Raw genomic sequence first — 25,667 nt, forward strand, 5'->3', positions numbered from 1 at the left:
TAACTTTTCCTAAACTATACTTTCTAAGAATTTTTAAATCTAAGCTCATGCTAAAAAAATTAATCCTAGACTTTCAAACATTTCAAGCATTTAAAACAATACAAAAAGATTTGGAAAGGAAGACAGTGAGATGGGCCATGGAAACAATTAACCATCGAGCATTTAAATTCAGAGTTTAGGAAACAATTACTATCGTTGGAGCTGACTTTAAAACATATCCCATTTGGGAGCACCTGGGTGGCTCAGTCGTTAAGCGTCTGCCTTCGGCTCAGGTCATGATCCCGGGGTCCTGGGATGGAGCCCCGCATCGGGCTCCCTGCTCAGTGGGAAGCCTGCTTCTCCCTCTCCCATTCCCCCTGCTTGTGTTCCCTCTCTCGCTGTGTGTCTCTCTGTCAAATAAATAAAAATCTTTAAAAAAAAATAAAACATATCCCATTTGAGCTATTGTGCACATATCTAAGTGGGATTTGGCAGGTGAATAAAAGATTTGTTGATTCCTGTTTGGGGGATTGCTTTAGACTTGCTGCTTCAACAGGCTTTCAAACCAGGTTTGAGTCTTACAGAACGAACTGAACCCTGGAGTCCTTCCCTGGAACTGCAACCCCCAAAATGACAATTATATTAAGCCAAGGCTAACGAAGGCTCTAAACTGCCTGAGGAATAGCGGCTGTGTGGTGTTGCAGAAGCTCAAAGGGGAAAATGCTTTGGGGGAGAAAAGTTGGCTGTTGATTTGCCTTCAAACACCTGAGAAGTTTCTGTAAACAACAGCATGTATTAGCTTGACTGTGCATGATCTAGATGAATCACTTGCCAATTATTTGCTCCTTCATTCAATGAAGGGCTTTGCTCTCATTGTGCCATCCAGTGAGAATATAGAGATCTGCAATGTGTAAGGCACTGGTTAGATGACATGTGATTAGTCAGTTTAGAAACTGTTGTCTACCCAGGCCTGGCTGGGTGTCTGAAATTTTGCTTTGATTATTGTAAATAACATATCCCAAGTCAAGGAGCACTTGACTCCTGGGGATAAACATTTCTACCCAAAGGACCAAGATTGGAAAGGTAAAATATATTTCTAAGGTTACCTCATAAAGAGATGTATGAAACATCTTAAGAGACAAGGAAATGTTAAACAAGTTAATTCAATAGAATCGTAGAATGTCCTCTTAGAATCCATCTTTTTCATTTTAGGGAGGAGGCCACTCAGCTACCCAGAGACCAGAACAAAGCTTTCCTCCATCATAGCCCAGTGTGCCTGACCCTTCCCCCCTCACAATTAGCATAGGCAGACAGTCACAGGACTGACTCTGGACCCGAGGAGAGGTCAGGGTGACTTGGAAATCAATAATCAGGCACAGGGACTGTCCCCCAGGAGCAAGTCTGATCTTAGACCTAACACAGTGGCATGACCTTTATATTTTGTCTTCCCTCAAGCACCCTCAAGATGTCCAGAATTCAAGTTCTTAATATAGTTTAAAACAGTGAGAAGGTCTATATCAGAATCTTAAGAAACATAACATTTATCCACCATTGGCTAAACTCCTTATGTGGAGGCCCCTCGGTTAGGCTCAGAGGCGTCAGTGGCTGGGTGCACAGCCTGAGAGGGGTTACAACCCGGCTAATCCACTTGCTGAGTCTCACAAAAACCTCTTCCTGCTTCTGCCGTATTTCCAGAAGGGTTTCAGGAAGTATCAAATACCTCCCCGTGGACTAGGTCAGATCCAGCAAGCTTTTACAGAAAGCCATCTCTCTCTCTCAGGGCTTCCCACTCATTACTGACCAAATGGTGGATTTAAGGGTGGGATGAGATAATCTGCCTGTTTGCATCTATCCCTCTCAATTCCCAGTCTCTCTTTCATTTTTTTAAGATTTTATTTATTTATTTGTCAGAGAGAGAGGGCACAAGCAGGAGGAGTGGCAGGCAGAGGAAAAGAAGTCTCCCCACCGAGCAAGGAGCCTGATGCGGGACTCGATCCCAGGACCCCAGGATCATGACCTGAGCCGAAGGCAACTGCTCAAACAACTGAGCCACCCAGGCGTCCCTCAATTCCCAGTCTCTTAAGGCTGAAATTGTTTTCTTAGGTCAGACACAGAGAGTGACTTTTAAAACTCACTTTCCTTTACAGCATGACTGTAGGAAAGGATAGATGCTCCATTCACTCTGGGCAGGATTAAAAAGTTTCATTTAATGTATTTGTTGGAATCGGAGAAAGAGAGAGCCAAAGGCAGGATGAGACAGGGAGTGGCACAGGGCATGAGAAAGTGGTTGCTGTGTGGCCATCAGGGAATAGGGAGTGTAAAAAGCTTCTTGCACACATCGCCTCATCTATAAAAACCAGAACCACTTGGCATCTCTCTAAGTAACAAATGGATCTAAGGGCTGTAGAAAAGAGTTGTTAGCAGGAAATGGTCCCCAGGGCTATGATATTTTCAGACCCTGTGCGTTTCCCTGTAATGCATAGATCATGTATTACAGAGCTCTACTCACATCTCTCTCTCTCTTTTTTTTACCTAAAGACTAAATTTTGCAGGTTCTTGTTTGTCTGACAGTCACAATTTCTGGGAGTAAGAGAATAAATTCGGATAGTTGAGTTGCAGGGAGGAGGAAAGAAGTGTAAAGAAGTATTAAGACAAACAAGCATGGAGGAGATCGTAGTGATAGAGGAGAGAGTAGTCATAGAGTTGCTTGGGCAGGCCCCTCTTTCAATTTTCAGGACTTTGGCTTTCAATGGAAACGTCTGTTGTATACAAACAAGTGAAAGCTTTCTGTGTCTGAAACTCACTGTAAACATGCACCTTGCACAGCAGAGCACGGAGGAAGATTCCTACAAACTCTAGCTGATTGGTTTTGGATCCCAAATCGATTTCCACCAGAATGCTGAACTCACTGATGGGCTAATAAATCTGCAGGAAGAAGGAACCCTCAGCAGATTTTGCAGCCACCAAAAATACCTGAGTTTAATTTTAACTGGTTTGTCCCAGCGCAAACTGGTTGTTCTGTCTTGTTTCTCTCTTTGAAACATCGAGGCAGCAGCTTCACTTGGTGCCACAGAAACTGTCTACAAAATAAAAAGTCTCCATTTCCTGTCCTGTTAGCCAAAGTAAACTGCCTTCCATGACTCACCCTTGACTGCATATTGACTCTGCTCCCCTCCCCAGATACAGAAAACAAAAACAAATAAGCAAACCCTTACCAGCTGAGAAGACAGGAACAACAGGCAAAACTTCAAAATCCTTTTTTTTTTTTTCAAACCTGAAACCTCTCAGCATTCAAAAAACAATTCGAAGTCATAATTCCTGGCAAGATTTGCACTGAGAGTGAAATAGACACTTAATAGTAGATAGGATGTCAAAGGACACTCAAACCTTTTGATCCCAATCTTTGAGTCAAAGGACATGTTTACACCAGTTGTGCTTCTTCCCGAGTAAATGGGACACCTTATTGTTATTTAATTGTACTCAGTCTTCTCTCTGCTATTGTGAAGTCTTTCATTGCTATAGCATGGTGGAGGATCCTTTATATTTTTGAAAATATTTAGGATCCTACCCCTGGTGTAACTATAAACTGCTCTACACCTCTTATCAAGTTGAAGCTTGCAGTGATTGTATCCTTTGGGTTATTTTCACAGTCACAGTTTTCTCGGCTCTTCTTTCCATCACTGTTCAACTTCTGAAGTCCTAAATGTGCCTACCACCAGCTGTAGCTCCACTCCAGCCCAACCTTTCCAGTGTGGGTTGTCATAATACTCACCCCTGGCATTCAGGACCTTGGCTAACTCCTCTGCACCTTTTTTGCCTGGCCTGCGGTTGATAACTCCAGATTTAAAAAGCAGGCCGAGTCTCGCTTTTAATCTCGCCTTTTCTCTGGAAAACGTAATATGGCAAAGATAATGCATGTCATGTTTTAACAACAGTGTTTTACCCTCGGGAGAATTAGCGTCATTACATACTTTAGCAGCTACTTGTCCCCGCATTTATTCATTAATTATTTGTTTATTTTGAGAAGCATCCCGCCGCCTTCTTGTTCCCCTGACTTTGGTCAGGGGAAAGGCACCCTCCCTCAAGGCTGGCCAAGCCTTCTTCCTCTCATTAGCGGTGCAACCCTGTGTTCCCGCTGGAGCCCAGCACGGAAGTGTCATCTTCCCGCGGGGACCTCCTGTTGTCTCGCCTGGCTCAGAGAGCTGAGCCTAACTGAAATATAAAATATTAACTGTTAGAGAAAACAAAGGATGCCACCCCCAGCATGGCTCCTGTGCCTGAGGCTTGGCCACGTCTCACTAGTCCCTAGGCCTCTCCGTCTCACCCGCATCCTCACCCCTCCATGGGATCCACGAGTTGAACTGCAGCTCTCCAAAGCGAATTCCCTCGGCCCGTAACCCGACTCCTCACAGCCACGCGTTCCCTTCTGCCGGAAGCTCAGAATGACCACCAGGAAGCCAGGAGCAAAACACTTAAATGTTGCATTTATTAAGGAAATGTTAAATAAGAAAAAAAAAAAGTCAAAACGGTGTCATGAATGTCAAGAGCACTTTTGTGGCGTAAACCGTGCAGTCATGAGCTATAAGTTTAGTCCCAAGTCTTTGCCCCGGGGCTAGCTAGGGCGTCAGCCTCCTCCCCCCACCCCCAGTTGGAAATGCAATAAAGGAAACAAATCACCCGGTTCAACAATCGCAGGCTTCCCCCTCCCCCCACCCCTTCTCCCAGGATAACAAAACTCTAACCCCAGGCAGGCAAACAGGCCACTAGGGCAGCAAAGGACCTATCAAATATGTGTATTCAAGCAAACAAACACAAAATCCCTTAAAACAGCACGTTGCAATCAATCAAAGGTATTTATAGTCTCTCGCGCCAGGGCTGGGAGGAGCGGGAGATAATGGGCGCGAATCCGGACACTGATCTGTGTGTCCCCATTAGTTCTGTTGCGTGGCGTATATACCGGTCACTTTTCGGGCCACCAGGCAATCGATGCCGCTGGGTGTTTCCCCTGCCCGCCCGCTCCACCTGCCCGAGAGCTTGGCCCACCTGCGGGTGGAGAAGGGCCATCGCCGGGTGGGTCTCCCCGCATCCCACGCTAGCGGCAGCTTCCAAAGTTCTGCGCCCTAATTGCCCTCTTCTTGCCACTTGCTGCTGAGTCCAGTCGGGGCCCTCTCCTCCTACTGCCAGGAATGGGGACTTTCAGAGGGCGAGCGAGAAACGGGTCGCTTCATCCCGAAAGGCAAAAGTCGAGAGAAATAATTGACTCCGACAGGTTTGCTTCGCCCGGTCTCGGATGGTGAGGGGGCGCGGCCGGGCCGGCTAAGTGGGGAGGCTTTGGGGCGGCTGCCGCGGGGTTGGGAGGGCCGGTCAGTAGGGCCCCACGACCACCGCTTCCACATCCTTAGACGGTCTCCGGTCCTTCACCAGGAAGTTGATCATGCCCTCGGACTTGATGAGGAGGTTGCAGCCGAGGAAGAAGATGCCGAAGACCACGGTCAGTGAGAGCACGCACATGACAGCGATCTGCACCACGCGCATGATGTACAGGCTGCGCTCGTCCGGGCCGCCCTCGGCGAAGCCGTCGTCGGTCACCACCGACGCCTGGGTGCAGCAGCGCACCGCGCGCTCCAGCGCCTCGCTGCTGTTGGCCAGGAGCAGGCCCGCCACATCGGTCTGGTTGTCGGGCGCCGGATTCATCGCGGGAGCCGGCGGGCGCCCGGGGAAGCCCGGGTCCGAGGGGTGGGAAGGTGGCGGCGCGGGAGGAACAGATATGGAGCCGAGCGCTCACTTGGAGACTTGCGTGGGTGGGGGCTGCTCGCTCTCTCCTTTCCTAAGTCCCCGGGTCGTGGGACTTTCCCAGGAGCCTTTCCGACGCGCGCCGCAGCCCTCCCGGTCTGCGCCGTCTGCTCCTGCCAGGGCGGTGCTGGTTCCCGGCGCTCGCTCGATTGGGGGCTGCTGGAACTTGGCGGGGCTGGGCCAGTGGGGCCGTGGGAGGTGCGGCGGCGGCGGCGGCGGCGGCGGCGGGGCGGCTGCTCTGAGCGAACAGCGGCCCCTTCCGGCCGCACCGCCGCTCTGCGCCCGCGGCCGTTTGGCCGTGGGGGAAGCAAAGGGGCGAACCTCCTCCTCTCGCCTTTCTTGCTTCGCCTCTTTTTCAAACTCCAAAGACTAGGCAGAAGTCACTGTACTTTTCTGGCCTGATGGATGATTAAAGAGTTTCGGATAGAGGAGAGGTTGCGATCAGCTGAAAGTTTCCAAAGAACTGGGTCACACCAGCTCTGCGTGTCTTTTGCCTCCCGCCCCTCTCACCTCTGGGCAGATGGAAAGTGGCGATGAATCGCAGGTGCCAGATGGTGCTTGCGAACGCATGGGCCGCCGCCTGTGCCTGATTCCGTCTTGCCTGCGACGGATTTCTGGTGGACTAGGGATGATCTGGGAGGTTTTTTGTCTTTGTTTTTGTTTGTTTGTTTAAGTATTGATTTTAGGAAGAAAGAAAGCAGGGAAGGAGGGAAAGAAGGAAGTAGTAAAGGGAGGGAGGAAGGAAAGAAGAAAAAGAGGAAGGAAGCCATTGGAAGACAGAATAAGGCAGGTTTTATAGTGATTTTTGAGGCGAAGGAAAGGGGGTTAGGGAAAGGATATGCTCTTCTGTGGCCTTTGTGTGGAAATGGTTGCCGGAAGCGGGGTCACCTCTCTGGTAAGGGTGGGAAGATGGACAGAGTGGGCACTCTTATAATCTGGGTTGCGGATGAGTTTTTGGAAGTGCTTCCAATGTTTTTCTCGGTTGGCAGTAAATCAGTCGTTTTATTGCTCATCAATATCCATCACCTAGAACACTGGCCAACTGCTGCAAGCTCTCCCCATTTTCCATAAACTGATGTATTGCGTCTTAGTCATTTTGAACAAAGCTACAGATGTTTCAGGGGCCTGACTGAGGCTTCAGCCCATTATGATTTTGCTGCTGGCTTCAGGAAAATGTTATAAACCTGTCAGATTGTTTCTTAAGCTCCAGAAGAATTCTTCGGGTTTTTTGTGTGCTTGTTTGTTTTCTCCTTTCTACTTTCTTTCCCCCCTCCCCCTCCCCCTCTCCCTTCCTTACTTCCTTTTTTCTTTCAACTCTAACAGGTGGAAACCAGTAACTTGAAGCTCAGTCCAAACTTTTGATAGAATACATTTACCACATTCTATTAAAACATAATAGCTGTCTTGCCATTTTCACCTCTGTTCTCAATTCCATTCTTTTTGCTTGCTAAACCCTTTTATGTTTCTCTCCCTGAACATCATTTTCTCCACGTTGAGAGATTTCCTTATTTTTTTCTTACTACTTCATGATCACCATAACATAGAATGAACTATCTTTTAGTTAAGAGTTTTCAGTTTTTGAGTGTTGATTATATATCAGCTTCAATAAGCCTAGATCCTTCTAAATAGCTATTTTTATTTTAGGCGTTGTTTCATAGCTGAAAATCTGGGCTTTTGGTCCTTATCTCTAATTCACCTGGTTTATGGCTCTAGTGTCTCATGATTTCATTAGCCTTGAAGAATGCTCCACTCCCAACAATTTCTTCTTTGGACAAATGTGTTATTAATTGATTGGAAAAAAAACCATATTTAAATCTCACTCTACAATCAGTCTATCTTAGTGAAGATGGGTGATACTTAACAATAAAACATAATGTGTATGTGAAAAAATTACAGAAGAATTTAAGACATTATAAAGCAGCACTAAAATGAATAATAAAGGCAAGTAGTAGAAATTAGTAGAAGAGCAAAAGGTGGAGAACAGAGGCCAACTTCCAGGGATGTTAACTTGCACAGGGTTGTTTGTTTAGTAGAAGCTGAGTGTAAATGGGTAGAGATGATAGTTCCTTCTTCATGTGACAAAACCAAATAGAATCATATAGAACAGTACATTTGTAAGGTCCAACATGGTAGGACTTGAGTTACAAAAAAATGCCTTAAAATGTTAATTGAATCATTATCAGGATTTGAGTGTGCTTATTGATATTAACAGTATTACCATTTTAGTTAGAAGCCAGTGTAAAGATGATCAAATCTTGGAGTTCAGTGGAGGTTTGATACCATCAAAACTTTCTTTTCTTTTGGCATTATCTACTAACCAGCAGCAAAATTGTGAGTAAGAGGAAAATAATTGTTCCCACCAGTTAGTTCAGATCTCTGGGAATGTGGTTCTGTTTCCTTCATCTCCCCACCAGCCTGCACCACTCTGATTCTGTTGAATGAAATTGTTTGCAGTATTTAGGTGAAAATTAACTATAAACCTACTGGTAAAAAATACATATATATTTATCATCTAATTTAAGGGAATCTAGCTAGGCTGCTAGATACAGTTTTTCTGCAGAAACTTATCTTTCCATTTTGTATTTTGAGTGAATATTTTTCTCTCACCGTTACTCCCGTTACTCACCTGTTTCCTAGGAAAAGCTTACAGATGCGGAAAAAAAATCTTTTAAAAAATGTGGGCATAGAAAAACTTAATTTCTAGAAAAATAGATGGTGATATGGAATATTCACTTTAAATAAAAAGTTTTGATACATAGAAAGACCCACTGTTATATTTATTTAACTAGTGACCTCTTCTACTTCATAGGAAAAAGTTTTGATTTTCAGAAAGTTAAATGTTCAGCATTTCACAATATACATGTAATACAAGGAAAGAAACACTTGTTTATTCTTTCCAAAAAACATATCTATGGCATATCGTAGGTTCTACAAAAATATTCTAGGCTGATATTGATGGGCATCTGTAATCACTAGTCATTGGATCTAAAGATTGAATTGTCTTGATGTGGTACCAGACACTTTCAATGTCAAAAGCCTTTTCCTTTGTTTTCTATTTGTGTGTATTATGAAAAGTACTAAGTAGACATTTTTCAGAAGAGCATATCAGACATAGAAAGGATACTTGTTATTTAGGGGCAAAGTTTTTTAAAAAATACATTATATGAGGAGTAAGAGTAGGCACTCATGTTCATTCATAACAGCAGACTCAGTACCTGGAACATAAGAAGCAAGCCAGAAATAAGCAAAATATGTCATCAAACCACCAGAATAGATATGAGAGCCAAATACCTAAACTCATATACTTTTACCCTTAGAATGTCCCCCCAAATTCTCTCTCAAACCTGTGCACTTTGCTTTTCACACAGTTTTAACCCTTTCTTTTTTCCTTCTTTCTTTCTTTTTCTTTCTTTTTTTCTTTCTTTCTTTCTTCTTTCCTTTTCTTTCTTTTTTTCTTTCTTTCTTTCTTCTTTCTTTCTTTCTTTCTTTCTTTCTTTCTTTCTTTCTTTCTTTCTTTCTTTCTCTTAAAGGATTTTATTTGTTTATTTGACAGAGAGAGAGAGCACAAGCAGGGGTAGCGGGGAGGGAGAAGCAGGCTCCCAGCTGAGGAGGGGGCCCGACACAGGGCTCGATCCCAGGACCCTGGGATCATGACCTGAGCCAAAGGCAGACGCTTAACCCACTGAGCCACCCAGGTGCCCCTTAACTCTTTCTTTATCAGTTTTTCTTAATGACAGGATGTCAGTCCCAGCATGTGGGTGGACAGGAGAAAACCACTAGAGGTAGGTACTCTTACAAACACAAGGAGTAATACCAGAAAGAAAAACAAAATAAAACATTACACAACACAAACAAATTTTCTAAGAGTGTACAGTATTAGTTTGAAAACATTTAATATAGAGACAAACATTGTCAGATGGCTAGAAGTCTCGCTAATTGTCTAAAGGCAAAGACTTTGAACCCTTCCATCTTCACTAACTAGCTGTGTGATCTTGGAGAAATTCCTTTACCTCTGTGTACCTCATTTATTTATCTGTGAAATGCAGATGATACTTTTCAGGATTCTGAAAGAATTGTTTCTCATCTGTGGAAATAACTGAGAATAGCATCTAGCACAGAGCAAGATCTCAAAGATATATTGCAATAGCTTCTGAGGAGGCATCAATGTATATAAGTCACTACAAGAAAAAGGTTAAATTTTGTTTAATATTTCCTTTCTGAAGGTTGAAAAAGAGTGATACATTTTAGAAAGATTTCCATATGAAGTGATTGACCTTGTTAAGTAAAAAAATTGTAAGGATGTGGAGGAATTAGAACTCTTGTGAATTGCTGGTGGGAATGTGAAATGGTGCAACCTCCGTGAGAAACAGTATGGCAGTTTCTCAAACACTTAAACACAGAATTGCCATATGTTCCAGCAATTCCATTTCTAGGTTTCTGCCCCCAAAATTGAAGGCAGGGACTTGAACAGGTATTTGAATACCACTGTTCATAGCAGCATTATTCTCAATAGTCAAAGATAGAAACAACCAAATGTCAATCAATGGATGAAGGGATTAAAAAAAGAAGTGATATATACATACAAAAAAACAATGAAATTCTGGTATGTGCTACAACATGGATGAACCTTGAAGAAATTATGCCAGATGAAATAAGCCAGACACAAAAGGACAAATATTGTATGATTCCATTTATATTATACCTAGAATAGTAACTTTATAGAGACAGAAGGTCAAATAGTGGTTACCAACAATTGGGGGAGGAAGTAATGGGGAGTTACTGTTTAAGGAGTACAAAATTTCAGTTGGGGAAGAAGTTCTGGAGATGGACAGTGGTGATGTTTGTACAACAATGTGAATATATTTAATAAGACTGAGATGTACACTTGAAAATTGTTAAAATGGTAAATTTTATGTTATGTATATTTTACCACAATAAAAATTCTAAACATTTTAAATTACATCTAATAGAAATATAAATTTCTAAAATTCAGAAAAGTTAGAAGATAACCCCCAAAAGTCATTCATCTCCTCATAGCTCAAAGATAGCCACCTTTAGTAATTTAGAACATTTTATTCCTGTCTTTTTACTATGTTTATTTTAACTTAGTCTTGACCATGCAGTAAATACAATTTATACCCTACTTTTCCCCTTTAGCCCTGTATTTTCCCATGACGTTAAAAGCTTATTATTTGCACATTTTTAATGACTGTATAGCACTTTATTATGTGAACATACCACTGTTTATTAAACAACTACCCTATAGCTGGACAGTTACGTTACTCTCAAGTAGTTATTGAATCAATTACAGACAAAGAAAAATTTTTGTTCACAAATGTTTTCTCTATTTAGATAACAAGGATCAGAAATGTACAAAACTGCAATTTTACTGAAAATGATATTATTTCTTAAAAAGCAAACACAGCCAAATTGTTTGTAAAGAGGGTTGTACCAATCTTCACTCCCATTTGAAAAGCATATGAATACCAATTTATCATGTCCTCTAGAGTAGGCATCCTCCACTTTGGCCACATTTTTGAATTACCTATAGAGTTTTAAATTTTTTTTAATATCCAAATAGAACCCACAAGGATTAAATCATAATTTCTGAGGGTAGGACCCAAGTATCTGTATTTCTTAAATTTCCCCCGATGATTCAGTAGTCCAGCCATGGTTGAAAACCACTGTTTAGAATAATATTTTCAAGTTTGCCTTAAGATCACCTAGGGTGAGGATGGAAAATTTCTGACTCCCAGGTCCTACTGCAAGCCAACAGAATCAGAATTTCTGTAACTTGCTTCCTAGGTCCATCCACTGGGACTCTGCTCTGGTGGGTCTGGGATGGTTTCTATGATTTTATAACAAGTACCCCAGGAAATGCTGTTCTTGAGCACCAAGTATTACGGTTTAAAAAATTATCATTGCAAGTTTAGTAAGGGAAAAAAATGGTACTTTGCTTGAAGTTGCATGGTCTCATTGTGGGGGATAATATTTTCACATATGTGTTATAGAACTTACTTTGTAGTCTTTAGGTTCAGACTCAAGTACTTTGTATATTTCTCATTCGACATTTTAACCAACTGAGCCACCCAGGCGCCCTCTCATTCGACATTTTATCATTTGTATTGATTTATTGACTTATAATAAGTCTTCTTTATCAAATACATTAACCCTATATATGAAATATTTGTAAATATCTTTCCAGTTGATTTGCTTTTTAAATTGGGCTGTATTCTTCTTGGGTCTATGGAATTTTCAGCTATCAACGTTTTTATCTGTGATTTCTTTCATTGCTTTATTTAATTTTTTTAAAGGGGAAAGCACGTACTTACTATATTGGAGAAAGTTCTTTCCCATAACATCCATCTTAGGGACACAGGTTCAGACAGGTCTCTAAAACAGCTGCTTTTGGCAGGTGGTTCCCTGGGGATGTACACACCAACCTGGCTCTGCTTTAATCTTGTAGAATGCTCCTATAACATCTGCCAAGGCATCACACGGTGGTATGAAATCATTACAAACTCTTGTATAAGTTTTTCATCTTATAAGCAGTCTAGAGTTGCTATCATAAAATTAACAATTCCTCTAATAAAATACAACATCTATATTTTATGTCCAACATCAGCTGGGATTGCTTTCTCCTCCTCACTATGTGCCTGCTACAGGAAAGCTCTTCTAAGTCTCAGATTATATAGATTGGACACCCATCTACCAGAAGACATTTAGAAACAACTCACCCCAGGAGACCTTTCACATCCATTTTGTAAATTGCCTGATTGATCTTGCGAAAGAATGGGTGAGCTGTGGATGGTGGAGGCTGATGGTCCATTCACACTGGTAAACACATCTAAGCTCTCATTCTCTTGGTCAGCCATAAAACCTTAGCATAAAGAAGGAAGTAAAATGAGATAAAATAAATTCCTATGAAATACAAAGTTAAGCCAACCCTATTAACACATAAAACCCACCTCGACTAAGTGAAATAAGCCAGTCACAGGAAGACAAATACTATATGTATATGAGGTATCTAAAATAGTCAAACTTACAGAAGCAGTAAAAACAATAGTAGTTGCCAGGGGCCAGGGTGTGGGGAAACTTGAGTTGTTCAATGGGTATAAAGTTTCAGTCATGCTAGATGAGTAAGTTTGAGATATCCATGGTACAACAGTGCCCATAGTTAGCAATATGGTAATGTGCACTTCAGAATTTGCTAAGAAGGTGGTTCTCATGTTGTGTTCTTACCATAAACCAAAAACCAAAAACCAAAAGAACAAAACAAAACAAAGGGACACAAGAAAAATCTGGGAGGTGTCTTTTACTGTAATTGTGGTGATGGTATCGTGGATGTTTTTATACGCCCAAACTCATCAAACTGTATACACTAAATATGCCCAGTTCTTTGTGATAGCAATTATACCTCAGTGAAGTTTTTTTTTTGTTTTAAAGAATGAATTAGTTGTCTGAAAGATAGAAGAGTGTTTTCCAGAATTCACTGCAGAAGGAAAAGGAACCTGCATATTGGCCTCTGACCCTATCACAGAAAAATTATCTGGGATATCACTCCCATCAGCAAAGCTAGTATGTTCAGGAAGCTATGGACCAAGGGGAAATTTTTTTCATTGCTTCTAAACTTAGAAAGTTTACCCTTATTCAGGATTTTGTTTATATGTTATTCTTTTCTTTTTATTTTTAAAGCATTTAAGAAATATTTGCATTGTTTTACATTTAACACAATGGTCTATCTGGAAGGTATTTTGGTATAAGTTTGCCCCACCTTAAAGAGTCCATTAATAGGTAAATAATAATAATCACAAATTTTTAAAGTGTAAGAACTTAAATAAGGGATTTTAGGTATTGATTTCTTTACAATGGAAAATGTCATTTTTAATGAAATATTCAGACTTTAAGCTTCTAAAGCATAAAGACTGCGCCTATCGAATTGATCTTTTGATTTTTGCATCGATTTTGTTAAAGGTAGTTCAGAAGAAAGGCAGCCAGCAATAAACAATAAAAATTAAACCAAGTACCTGCATCTTCCTCTTTTATTTAAATACACTCCCTGGATTCCTGACCTGATGCCATCTGGTGACTGCTGACTTCTTTCTGTGGGAGGAGAGTGAAGATTGACCTGTGTTTACCAGCTGACCTCTTTGAGTCAGAGTTTTCTTTGAACGCGTGGGCACACAGAAGAAGGCAAGGAGTAGAGCCACTATGTTCTCATCTGTTAATACCCTTTTACTGTTGTTGAAATAAAGGCCCAGGAAAAGCATGTAATAACTCACCCCCAAGTTTGATTAAGAAGCCCTCATCACCAAACATGCCGAGAAGTTTTCAGTATGATACATCATAGACCTAGAGCATCCTATTTTTAGATGTGCAGCATAGACAGTTTCTGCCTCCATGAAATTTTGGTCATTATTTCATCCTGATTTTCTGCCCACTCTTTAAAGTCCGCATGATTTAGATTTTAAAGTGAAAAAGGCATCGAGCTGCATAAAGCCTTTGTGCCACCCGTGCATCCCTTCCCACATTAAAGAAACAGAACTTGCCCCAGTCTCAAGATGGGGAGAAGCAGGTGGCTGCAAGGACGCATGAAAGATGCAATTTCTCCAATTTCTCACCTTCAGCTCAGTGAATCTGAAGCAGGATTATATCTTCTATTTCCATAAGACAAGTGTGGGCTGATGCCCTCGAATATTTATATAAAAATATGAAGGAGAAATCATCCTGGAAGCTAAGGAGGAAAAGAAGTCTTGCCCATAGCATGCTGAATTTAGATTTGTATATTTGAACTCATGAAGATACATGTCTTTGGCAAATTCGTAGACACTATGTAGGGAAACAATGAAGGTCACCTATGTTCAGATAACAAGCAGGAGTGGTAGCGTTTTTGTATTTATAATAGTGGCAACAAATAGTCCAACATTTACTGCATGCATAGCTGTGATTCTGCAGTTGACAAATCTATCTTTAAAGAGGTTTTCAAAAGTCAATGTGATGATGTAATTGGGCAAGTCACCTACTAACATTACTGCTCAATTTTGTTATCCACCAACCATTTCTCCTTCCCCTCCAAGATCTTTAGGACAAGTAATTAGCAAATTTATTCAGGAAACATTTATGGACCATTTTGTGTACATAGCACCATTTAGGGGTATAGAGCTGCTTGAGACTGAATGTGTCCCCCCCAAATCCATATGTTGAAATCCTAACCCCTCAAGTGATGGTATTAGGAGGTGGGGCCTTTGGTGATGAAGTCATGAGAAGTCCATTCTCATGAATGAAATTAGTGCCCTGATAAAAGAGATCCCAGAGAGCTCTTTTGCCCCTTCCATTCTGTGAGATTATATCAAGAATATGGCCATCTATGAACCAGGAACAGACCCTTACCAGGCACTGAATGTATCGGCAACTTGATCTTGGGACTTCCCAGCCTCCATAACCATGAGAAATAAATGTTGTTTAAGCCACCCAGTCTATGGTCTTTTTGTTATTGCAACCTGAAAGGAGTAAGACAAGAACCAAGAGATGCAGTCTCTACTCTCCAGTAATTGGGAAGGCAGACTGACAAGGAGACAATCATAATAGACTATGATGAATTCTATGGGAGATATATGAAGAACATCTAATCCAGACTGGGGCACTGGGAGGGTGGTGGTGGGGACATGATACTGAACTGAGTCTGGAGGGTCCACAGAAGGGGAATTAGCCAGGTGAATGCTGAATGGAACAAGGTGTGAGAGAAGGTGTATTTTATTTTCTTCATCGGCAAGTAGTTCTGTATTTTTGGAGTACTGACTACCACAAGATAGAGAATGATTAAAGAGTTTGTAGAGACCAGACCATGAAGAGCTGTTCATATTATCTTACAGATTTCAGATTTCCACTTGACATCTTTGGGGAGATATGGAAGAGTTGTTTTTTTTTTAAATTTTATTATGTTATGTTAGTCACCATACAATACATCATTGGTTTTTGATGTGGTGATCTACGATCCATTGTTTTCATATAACACCCAGTGCTCCATGCAGGAAATGGAAGAGTTTTAAGCAACAGACTAAAAAAGCCAGATTTGTATTTTGGAAAGAATCTTTGCATAAAGATTATTAAGTTAAATGAAATCTCCTTAGAGAGTATAAAGTTCTGTGCCTTAGCTATGAAATCAAGCACATCAAAGATGCCTAGTGGCCCAGTGACGGAGGTTGCTCCTTGTTTCCAGAACTTCATTTTGTAATTCACTGGAGACCGTATCCAGAACATAAACATCCACATTCTGGTTCCTGTTTCTTCAGTCATGCTGGACACTTTTGTGAAAGAGGACATTGTCCCCACAGTGAACCTGACAGAAATGACAAGAGAAGGCATTTCCACCCAGCGAATTTCAGTGCTTCCTCTGGGATGACCACTCCTCTTGCAGTGTGTCTCTGCATTCAGCATGTCACATTCCATCATACTGAGCAGTGACTCTGAGTCCTTCTTGCAAGGATGTTCTTTTAGGCACTGCTTGTCCCGCATCAACCCAGAGCTATAATACTCTGCTTCAAGTGGAGTTTTTGTGACGCTTTGTAAATAATTTTTTTTTTTAAGGCTGCTGGGTGACCTACTTTCACTTCGATAGTCACCAACAAGCTCCATGTCCTACTCACTAATGATGTCTAATGATGTGCCTAATGCTGCAGTCAACATAAGAATGCAGATATCTTTGGGGCGCCTGGGTGGCTCAGTTGGTTAAGCATCCGACTCTTGATTCAGCTCAGGTCATGATCAGGGTCATGCAATTGATCCCCGTGTCAGTCTCCCACCCCCCACCCCTCCCCCTGCTCATGCTCTCTCTCTAAAATAAATAAATAAATCTTTAAAAAAAAATGCAGATATCTTTTCCAGATAGTGACTTTATTTCCTTTGGATTTACATATATCTTGAAGTGAGATTGCTGGATCATATGGTAGTTCTATTTTTAATTTTTTGAGGAACCTCCACACTGTTTTCCATAATGGCTATACCAATTTATATTCCTACTAACAGTGTACAAGGGTTCCCTTTTCTCCATATCCTTTCAACACTTGCTATTTTTTGACTTTTTTTTAAAAGATTATTTCTTTATTTTTAGAGGGAGAGAGAGAGTGTACATGCACAGGGAGAGGGGAAGAGGAAGAGAGAGAGAGAGAGAATCTCAAGCAGGGCTCGGTCTAACGACCCTGAGATCACGACCTGAGCTGAAACCAAGAGCCGGATGCTCAGCAGACTGTGTGACCCAGGTGCCCCTGACTTGGATAATAACCATTCTAACAGGTATGAGGTGATATCTCATTGTGGTTGTGATTTGCATTTCCCTGGTGATTAGTGATGTTGAATACATTTTCACATGCCTGTCAGCCATTTGTATGTCTTCTTTGAATATTGTTTATTCGGGTCCTTTGCCCATTTCTTAATGGCTTATTTATTTGTTATTGAGTTATATGAGTTCCTTGTATATTTTGGATATTAAACCTTAATCAGATAAATTATTTACAAATATTTTCTCCCATTCCATAAGTTTTCTTTTCATTTATTATTTCCTTTGTTGTGCAGAAGCTTTTTAATTTGATGTGGTCCCACTTGTTTTTGGTTTTGTTGCCTCTGCTTTTGGTGTCAAATGCAAAAAATCATTGTTCCAACCAATGTCAGGGAGCTTACGCCTCTGTTTTCTTCTAAAAGTTTAACCACTTCAGGCCTTCCATTTAAGTCCTTAATCTATTTTGAGGTGATTTTTGTGTATGGTGTAAGATAGAGGCCAATTTTCATTCAAAATAGAACACATGACCTAGATAATACTCTGGCATGCTTAAGAACTTGAGAAGATAGAAGAACTATTATAAATCAATAGGAAAAAGGATGAATTATGGAATAAATGGTGCTGGGAAAATTGTTTGGATTAAATGAAATCCATTAAGATTCCTATTCCATGTCATATATCAAAATAAATTCTGTCCCATAAATAAGACAATATCTAGACTAAAATATAAATTGATTTCTCATAATAAAAGTAACAGAAACTGAATAAATAGCATTTGAATAATTAACACTAAAAAAATCCTCAGTACATTTTTTTTTACTGTGACGCAATGTAATTATTATAAAAGTTAATTTAAAAGAATAATTTTATAATCAGTGGGGAAAGCAGAATAATTTCCCTCAAAAATAGGTTTGTGTCCTGATCCCTGGAACCTGTGGCTATATTACTTTTCATGGCAAAGGGGCAGGTTACAGATAAAACTAACTTTGCAGGGGCGCCTGGGTGGCTCAGTCGTTAAGCGTCTGCCTTCGGCTCAGGTCATGATCCCGGGGTCCTGGGATCGAGCCCCGCATCGGGCTCCCTGCTCCGCGGGAAGCCTGCCTCTCCCTCTCCTGCTCCCCCTGCTTGTGTTCCCTTTCTCGCTGTGTCTCTCTCTCTCTGTCAAATAGATAAATAAAATCTTTAAAAAAAAAAAAAAAACCTAACTTTGTTAACCAGTTGAATTTAGGAGAGGAAGATTATCCTGGATTACCTGGGTGGGAAATGTAATCACAAGGGTCCGTAAGTGGGGAAGAGGGAGGCAGAAGAGGTCAGAGTGATACAATCTGAGAAGAACCCTAATCATTGTTGCTGGCTTTGAAGACAGGGTAAGAGGGCCATGTGCCAAAGAATGTGGATGGCCTCCATAAGCTGAAAAGAAGGAAATGGATTCTTCCTTAGAGCTTCCAGAAAAGAAAACAATCTTGCCAATACCCTGATTTTAGCCCACTGAGGCCCATTTTGGACTTCAAAACTATAAGGTAATAAATCTATGTTGTGTTAAGTCACTAAGTTTGTTACAATTTATTATAGCAACCATGAAAACTATGATCTAGAGGTAGTTTTCAAAATTCTAAGAGAATATTGTGTACAATTCCATGCAAATACATTTTAAAGGGTAGTTGATTTGTTAGATAAATGTAAATTATCAAAATTCACTTAAGAATAAAAAAACCTAGCAGAAATCAGGTACTATATTAGAAAAATAATTTAAAATTTTACTCAAGAAAGATACTGGTCCCAAATCATTTTACTCATGAGCTAAATCAGACTTTGAAGTAACAAATGATCTCATGTTCCCTAAATTGTGCAAGATAAAGGTGGAGAGCCTCCTTAAACATTCTGTATTTTGAAAATATGTTTTCACCCTAACACCCCAACCTTAGAAGGACAATACCAACAATAAACCACAGACTAATCTCACTTATGAATAAATGTAAAGTTACAAAGAAAATATCTGTTAACTCAATCCACTAGTATCTTAATACTATACAGTACTAATGAAAGAAAAGGCCAGACAAGCATTTTAGAAAACTCAGAAACAGATCCAAACCATACTATGCTTATTGCTATATTAATCGAAAATTTCAAATCCAAAGATGAATTTTATAATATATGGAGCTAGGAAAACTGGTTGTTTGGGGAAAAATAAAATTCCAATTCCAGTTTAAAAATTAATTGTAAAAAGTGACTAAAATGGTAAACTACACATAACAGAGGAAACGTAAGTAAAATTTTAAGAGTTTAAAGGATTCTGGGAGGGTGATGCTGGTGGTGAAATAGTTTGTGTATCTTATCAAATTCTCCCATTAAAGCAGAGAACAATTAAAATATGAACATCTAACCCAAAGGCAGTATCTACAACAAAACAAGGTGACAAAATATCCCCATTAACCCTAAATTCTAGGACAAACCACTGACAGCTACAAGGCCAATGTAGCATTAGCATCTGTGCAGGAAGTAGAAGAGGAAAGCAACAGGGCATCTGAAGGACATGAGAATACCAAATCAACTAACAGGTACTCTCCCACAAGCTCAGTCTAGCAACTGGAGAAGATAAGCTAAGACTTTATGAATTGGTTTGCAAGATCCAATAATGGGTGGGTACAAGTGGTCCACAGAAAAAAACTAAAGGAGAGCCTGAGACCATGGGCTCTTAGATGAATCAACCAAATCTCTCTTCCCAACTGGGAATAGAAAACGAATTGAGCATAACAACAAAGACACAAAGGAAACAATGTTTGTGTAAAAGTGGAGAAAGTAGCAGAGCTCTGAATACTCAGAAATTAAGCTGCAACCATCTTGACCCAATTGATATTTATAGAATACTACCATAATAAGTATAGAATACACTTTTTTAGTGCATGTGATACATTCATTAAGATAGACCATATGCTGGGCTCTAAAACTAGTTTCATTAAATTTAAAAGTATTCAAATATTATAGAACATATTTTCTGATCATAAGATAATTTAGTATTCAGTTACAATGAAATATCTAGGGAAATCCCAAATATTTGGAAATTTGACAGCCAGCTTTTAAATAATCATGTGTAATTGGAAAAACACAAAGAAAATGAAATTTTCATACTGAGTGATAATGAGAAAACAATATATCAAAATATGTGGGATGTAGCAAAATCACTGTTGAGGGGGACACTTTAATTTTTAAAATGCTATAAGAAAAGATGGGCCCAAAAAGAATGACCTACAGTTCTATTGAAGAAATTAGAAAAATAAGAGCAAAATAAGCCCCAAATAAGTAGAAGTCAGGAGATAATAAAACCAAGAGCAGAAATCAATGAAATAGAAAGGAGAAGGAAAATTTAACATGGAAATCTGGTTCTTTGAAGATATCAACAAAGTTGACAAATATCAAGCAAAACTTACCACTGTTTTAGTGAGGGGGGGAGTATTCAGAAATATTAGAAATGAAAAAATCCAGGGCACCTGGGTGGCTCAGTCGTTAAGCATCTGCCTTCGGCTCCGGTCATGATCCAGGGTCCTGGGATCGAGCCCTGCATCGGGCTCCCTGCTCCGTGGGAAGCCAGCTTCTCCCTCTCCCACTCCCCCTGCTTGTGTTCCTGCTCTCGCTATCTCTGTCAAATAAATAAATAAAATCTTATAAAAAAAAAGAAATGAAAAAATCCTACAAATATTAAAAGAAAAATAATAAAATATTGTCAACAAGCTTTATTCCAAAAAAATTTTTTAAGATTTTATTTATTTGAGAGAGAGTGCATGCAAGCGAGAGAGCACAAGCAGGGGGAGCAGCAGAGGGAGAGGAAGAAGCAGACTCCCCATTGAGCAGGGAGCCTGATGTGGGGCTCAATCCCAGGACCCGGAGGTCATTACCTGAGCTGAAGTCAGCTGCTTAACCCACTGAGCCACCCAGGGGCCCCTTATTCCAAAATTTTTACAACTTAAATGAAATAGACAAAATTTTGACAAATATAACTTGTCAAAAATTGATACAATGTGAAACAGAAAATCTTCCTAGGTCTATATCTATTCAAAGTGAATTTATTATTTTTATTTTATTTTATTTTATTTTAAGAGACAGAGAGAGAGAGCACAGGGTGGGGAGGGGCAGAGGGAGAGGGACAGAGAGAATCTTAGGCAGCTCCATGCCCAGCGTGGAGCCCAACTCGAGGCTCAATCTCATGACCCTGAGATCATGACCTGAGCCACCCAGGTGCCCCTAAAAGTGAATTTTTTAAATCAAAAGATCTTCTCACCCACAAAATTTCATTTCACTGTGGATTCTATCACAATTTAAGGAGGAACTAAAACCAATCTTACGCAAAATCTTTCAGCAAATAGAAGGATAGTAAAGAGGGAACATTTCCCAACTCATTTTATAAGGCCAACATAATCCAAATGTTGAAACCTGATGAGACATTACAAAAATTAAACCATTACAGACTAATATTCCTTATAAACATAGATGAAAAAAATCTTTTATAAAATATTAGTAAATCAAAGCCAAGAAGATACAAAAAGGAAAATATTTTGGATCCAGTAGAGCTTATCCCAGGAATGAAAGCTTGGTTTTAAAATTTAAAAATGTCATTGTAGTTCACCAGGATAATAGAATAAGAAAGACCAACATATTATTTGGAGAGATGCATTAAAAGTACTTGATATAATATGTGTTGAATTGCCAATTTCTAATAAAAACTCTCAGAAACTAGAAATAAAAGGGTACTTTCTCAAATTGATACATGACATCTACAAAAAAACTTACAGTCAACACCCTTGTGAACACTGTTCCATATGAGTGGAAACAAGACCAGCATATACTCTCATGACTTCTATTCGATATTGTACTGGCCGTTTTGGCTATTGTAGTAAAGCAAGAAACGTAATAAAAGTTATAAAGTTCACAAAGAAAGAATAAAACTATTTCTCTTAGCAGATGAATTGTTTAGTTTTATAGGACCAGAGAATTTAAAAAACAAGTACTAGACACAATGAGTGAATTTTATAAGGTCAGAGGATCAAGGGTTAATATGCAAAAACCAAACTTTTGTGTACTAATAGCAAACAATACTTAGTGATAATTTTAACAAAGATGAACAAGATCTCTTTACTTAAAAGCACTGAACATCACTGAGAGAAATTAAAAAGGCCTAATAAACGAACAGATATACCACATTCATGCATTTGAATTCTCAGTATTATTAAAATGGCACTTTCTCTAAATTTATATATATATATTTTTTCAATACAATTCCAACAGGAATTTCCCAAAGACACTTTTAAAATATAAACTGATCAGATGATTCTAAACAACCGAGAATACTCAAAACAATTTAAAAAAGAGAACAAATTTAGTGGACATACACGATCTTATGTATGGTATTGGCAAATGTATAGACATAAAGAACAACAGAACAGAATAGAGAGTCTAGAGATGGATCCATATATACATACATATATATATATATATATATATGTATAGTGAATTGATTTTCAACAAATGCTCCAGAGCAACACAGTGGAAAAAGAAAAGCTTTCATAAAGTTGTTGCTGGGCAACTGGATAAATGTATGAGGAAAAACAAATATCGAACCTTACTTTATAGTATACCAAAATAGTAACAAGAAATAGATTATTGATGTAAATGTAAAAAACAAAATCATAACATTTACCAAAGGAAATATAGGAGAAAAATCTTTGTGAGCTTGATGTAGGCAAAGAATTCTTTGGAAACACACTAAAAACACAAGGCACAAATGAAAAAAAGGTTACATTGGACTTTATCCAAATTTAAAACTTTTACTCTCTGAAAGACACCTGGAGCAAAACAAAAAGGTAAGCCACATAATGGGAGAAAATATGCATATCTAAAATATATATGCATATCTAAAATATATAAAATATATAAAACCCTAACAAGTTTTATGTATCTAACAACTCTAACCTTATAAGAAGGTCAGAAGAAACCTAAAAAACATGGACAAAAGATTTGAATAGACACCCCTCAAGAAAAATGTACAAATGACCAATAAGTTTAATGGAAGAAGATTCTTAACATCTCAGTTGGGAAGATTCAAATTAAAATCACAACGAGATATCACTAGACAGCCTAATCAGTCATGTCACAGAATAGATACAATTTTACTTCCTTTCCTGATTATTTGGTTTTTGTTTTCTTTCTTTTCCTTCGTTGTAATGGCTAAAATTTAAAAGACGGAAAATAGTGTTGGTGAAGATGAGGACAGCTAGAACTCCTATCATATACCCCTGGTAGGACTGTTCCATGTTGCAACTACTTTAAAAATCTGTTTGGCAGTTTGTTAAAATGTTGGACACTCACCTACTATAGGACTAATCTCTTCTGATCCTTGGCATTTACCCAGGCCAGTGAAACATTTGTCCACAAAAAGACTAATCCAAGAATACTAAGCTGCTTAAGTCATTGTAGCCCAAACCTAAAAACAATCCTAATTTCCATCAAGATATGAATGCATAAATAATTTTTTTTCTATGCATACAACAGAACACTTTTCAGAAAACAAAACAAAAAACACAATGAAACCTATTGCTGCAAACAACGAATTGGGTAAATCTCAAAATGCTAAGTGAAAAAAAAAAAAACCCAATGCACAAAGAGTACCTGATACTTGGTTTTATTTATACACAATTCTAGAGGATGCAAGCTAATTCATAACACCAAAAAAAAACAGAACAATGATTTCCTGGGGCTAGGAGGGACTGATGGAATGCAAAGGGGACATCAGGAATTTTTTGTTTTTGTCTTGTCGGTGATGGTGTTTTTCTGTGTATATATGTTTGTCAAAACTCACCGAAGGCTGACTTGAGAGGTACAATGAGCTTCCACTGAGGGAAAAGTTAGTGTCAAGTAACATTGCAGGGAAGGAGCCAGGAAAACAAATATCCTGACCTCACATTTTTTCCTTCCTTCCTTTTCCTTTCTTTTGCCAGATAAAGCTACCATTGACTCAACTGACAGGAAACCAGAGGTTATGGCAGCCCTGTTGATGTTGTCCATATAAATCAGTCTGCAGCAGAAGAAAGCAAGGTGGAGGAGGGCTTGGAGTAGAACAGTATGGGGCAAATGGAAGATACCCAGCACTGATCGTCCGCCAATGTTCAGACAAGATTTTAGAGTTTGACTCACCCCAAGCTTCATTAACAGCCTCTATTGCAAGACATAGCATCGTCCCATTTTCTTTAAGCTCAACAAGCTCACATAAACCATGGTTTCTCCTAAGAGAATGCTTCTTGAACCTTTTTGACGGAACTCTTAGTCGTAGAGGGGAATCAACTATTTAACCATCAGGAAATCTGGGAGCATAGCTTAAAATTTACTGTGCATATGAAATTTCTTCCAAGTTTCTTTTGGTTTGTTTCAGCTAAATAATTGATATGAGTTTTGAATTGTACTGCATAAAACATTTGTTTGTTCTTACACTGAAATTAGTTACAAGAAGGAGAAATCAAACAAAAAAAAGATCTTAGCTTTTTTAGATAGTCTTTTCAGATCTATCAATTTCCAGTAATTAAGTAAAAATAAGATCATGGGTTTTTTTTTCTTGAATCCATATGATATTAAAAGCCATAAATCTTAAATCTTCACATTTCTATCTCCTTAAGATTGTTAAATAAGACACGATAGGTACTGCATTTCCCTTTTAGAGACTTAAAATCCACCGTCAGATATTAGAAGCTGAGGAATTCTGCATTAAAAACAAGGCTGTTGATTTTTTTAAATAGCCAAATATTTCTCAAATTTATTTGACCATGGAATTCTCTTCTGCTGAACACCTATTCACATCTCACTAAATATAATTGATAAATGTCACTCTAGGCTAAGGAAGAACAAACAAGTAATAAACCACCTCAAATATGTATATTCATATATGAGTTTTTTAAATGAAGATTAGCTCTATTTCTTTTGGGGCTGATGTCCATTGCCTAAATCCTTTATGGGTCTCTTTCTCTATGTTCCCATAATTTTTGTTTATACCTCCTTCATGTGTAGGCCTCCTGGTGCCTGCTGATGCTTGACACAATACAGGCACTTTATAACTATGCTGAATTTGAAACTCGTTAAGCCCATTCCCTAAATTTTATTTTCTTCCAATCTCTCCCAGTATCTTTTAACATAGAGACCATTATTTACTCATCAAATGCAAACATTTCTATTTAATATTAGAATTTGGGGAGGGGGAGCTGATGATAAAAAGGAAACCTACAATGTTTCCTAGTTTAATGTATAGAATTTATTTTTATGAATGCAATTGACTAAATACAAGCAAAGGGGTCTGATTTTTGGGAAACATACCTCGAGATTATTTTTTACCTTTACTATCTTGCCTATAAAGATTGTAAAGAAATAGATGAAATTACAGCCAATATTTCAGGTCATGCAGTGACATCTAGTGTGTGTAGGAGACAGTATGCTGTGTTCACGAATCGACGTGACTCTCAAAAGAATTTTTCTTCTTTTTTTTAATCTTTAAAGATTTTGCCCTAAAGTTGTAAAATAAAGGTAGTGATAACCTTTGCTTATAGTTAAGAGCTTGAAACTGTTGTAAATAATTAGATTAATT

General features: G+C 39.1%; 1 protein-coding gene across 1 annotated transcript; it reads right to left on the reverse strand.

The window, feature by feature from the left end:
* Nucleotides 1–4,462: 4,462 nt before the first annotated feature.
* On the reverse strand, nt 4,463–5,724 carry RPRM (reprimo, TP53 dependent G2 arrest mediator homolog). Its single transcript, XM_021703253.1, has one exon. It carries the CDS (start codon nt 5,671–5,673, stop codon nt 5,344–5,346), a length of 330 nt encoding a protein of 109 aa, XP_021558928.1. The 5' UTR covers nt 5,674–5,724; the 3' UTR covers nt 4,463–5,343.
* Nucleotides 5,725–25,667: the final 19,943 nt, after the last annotated feature.

Source organism: Neomonachus schauinslandi, chromosome 3 (assembly GCF_002201575.2).
Source record: "Neomonachus schauinslandi chromosome 3, ASM220157v2, whole genome shotgun sequence".
Taxonomy (NCBI): domain Eukaryota; kingdom Metazoa; phylum Chordata; class Mammalia; order Carnivora; family Phocidae; genus Neomonachus; species Neomonachus schauinslandi.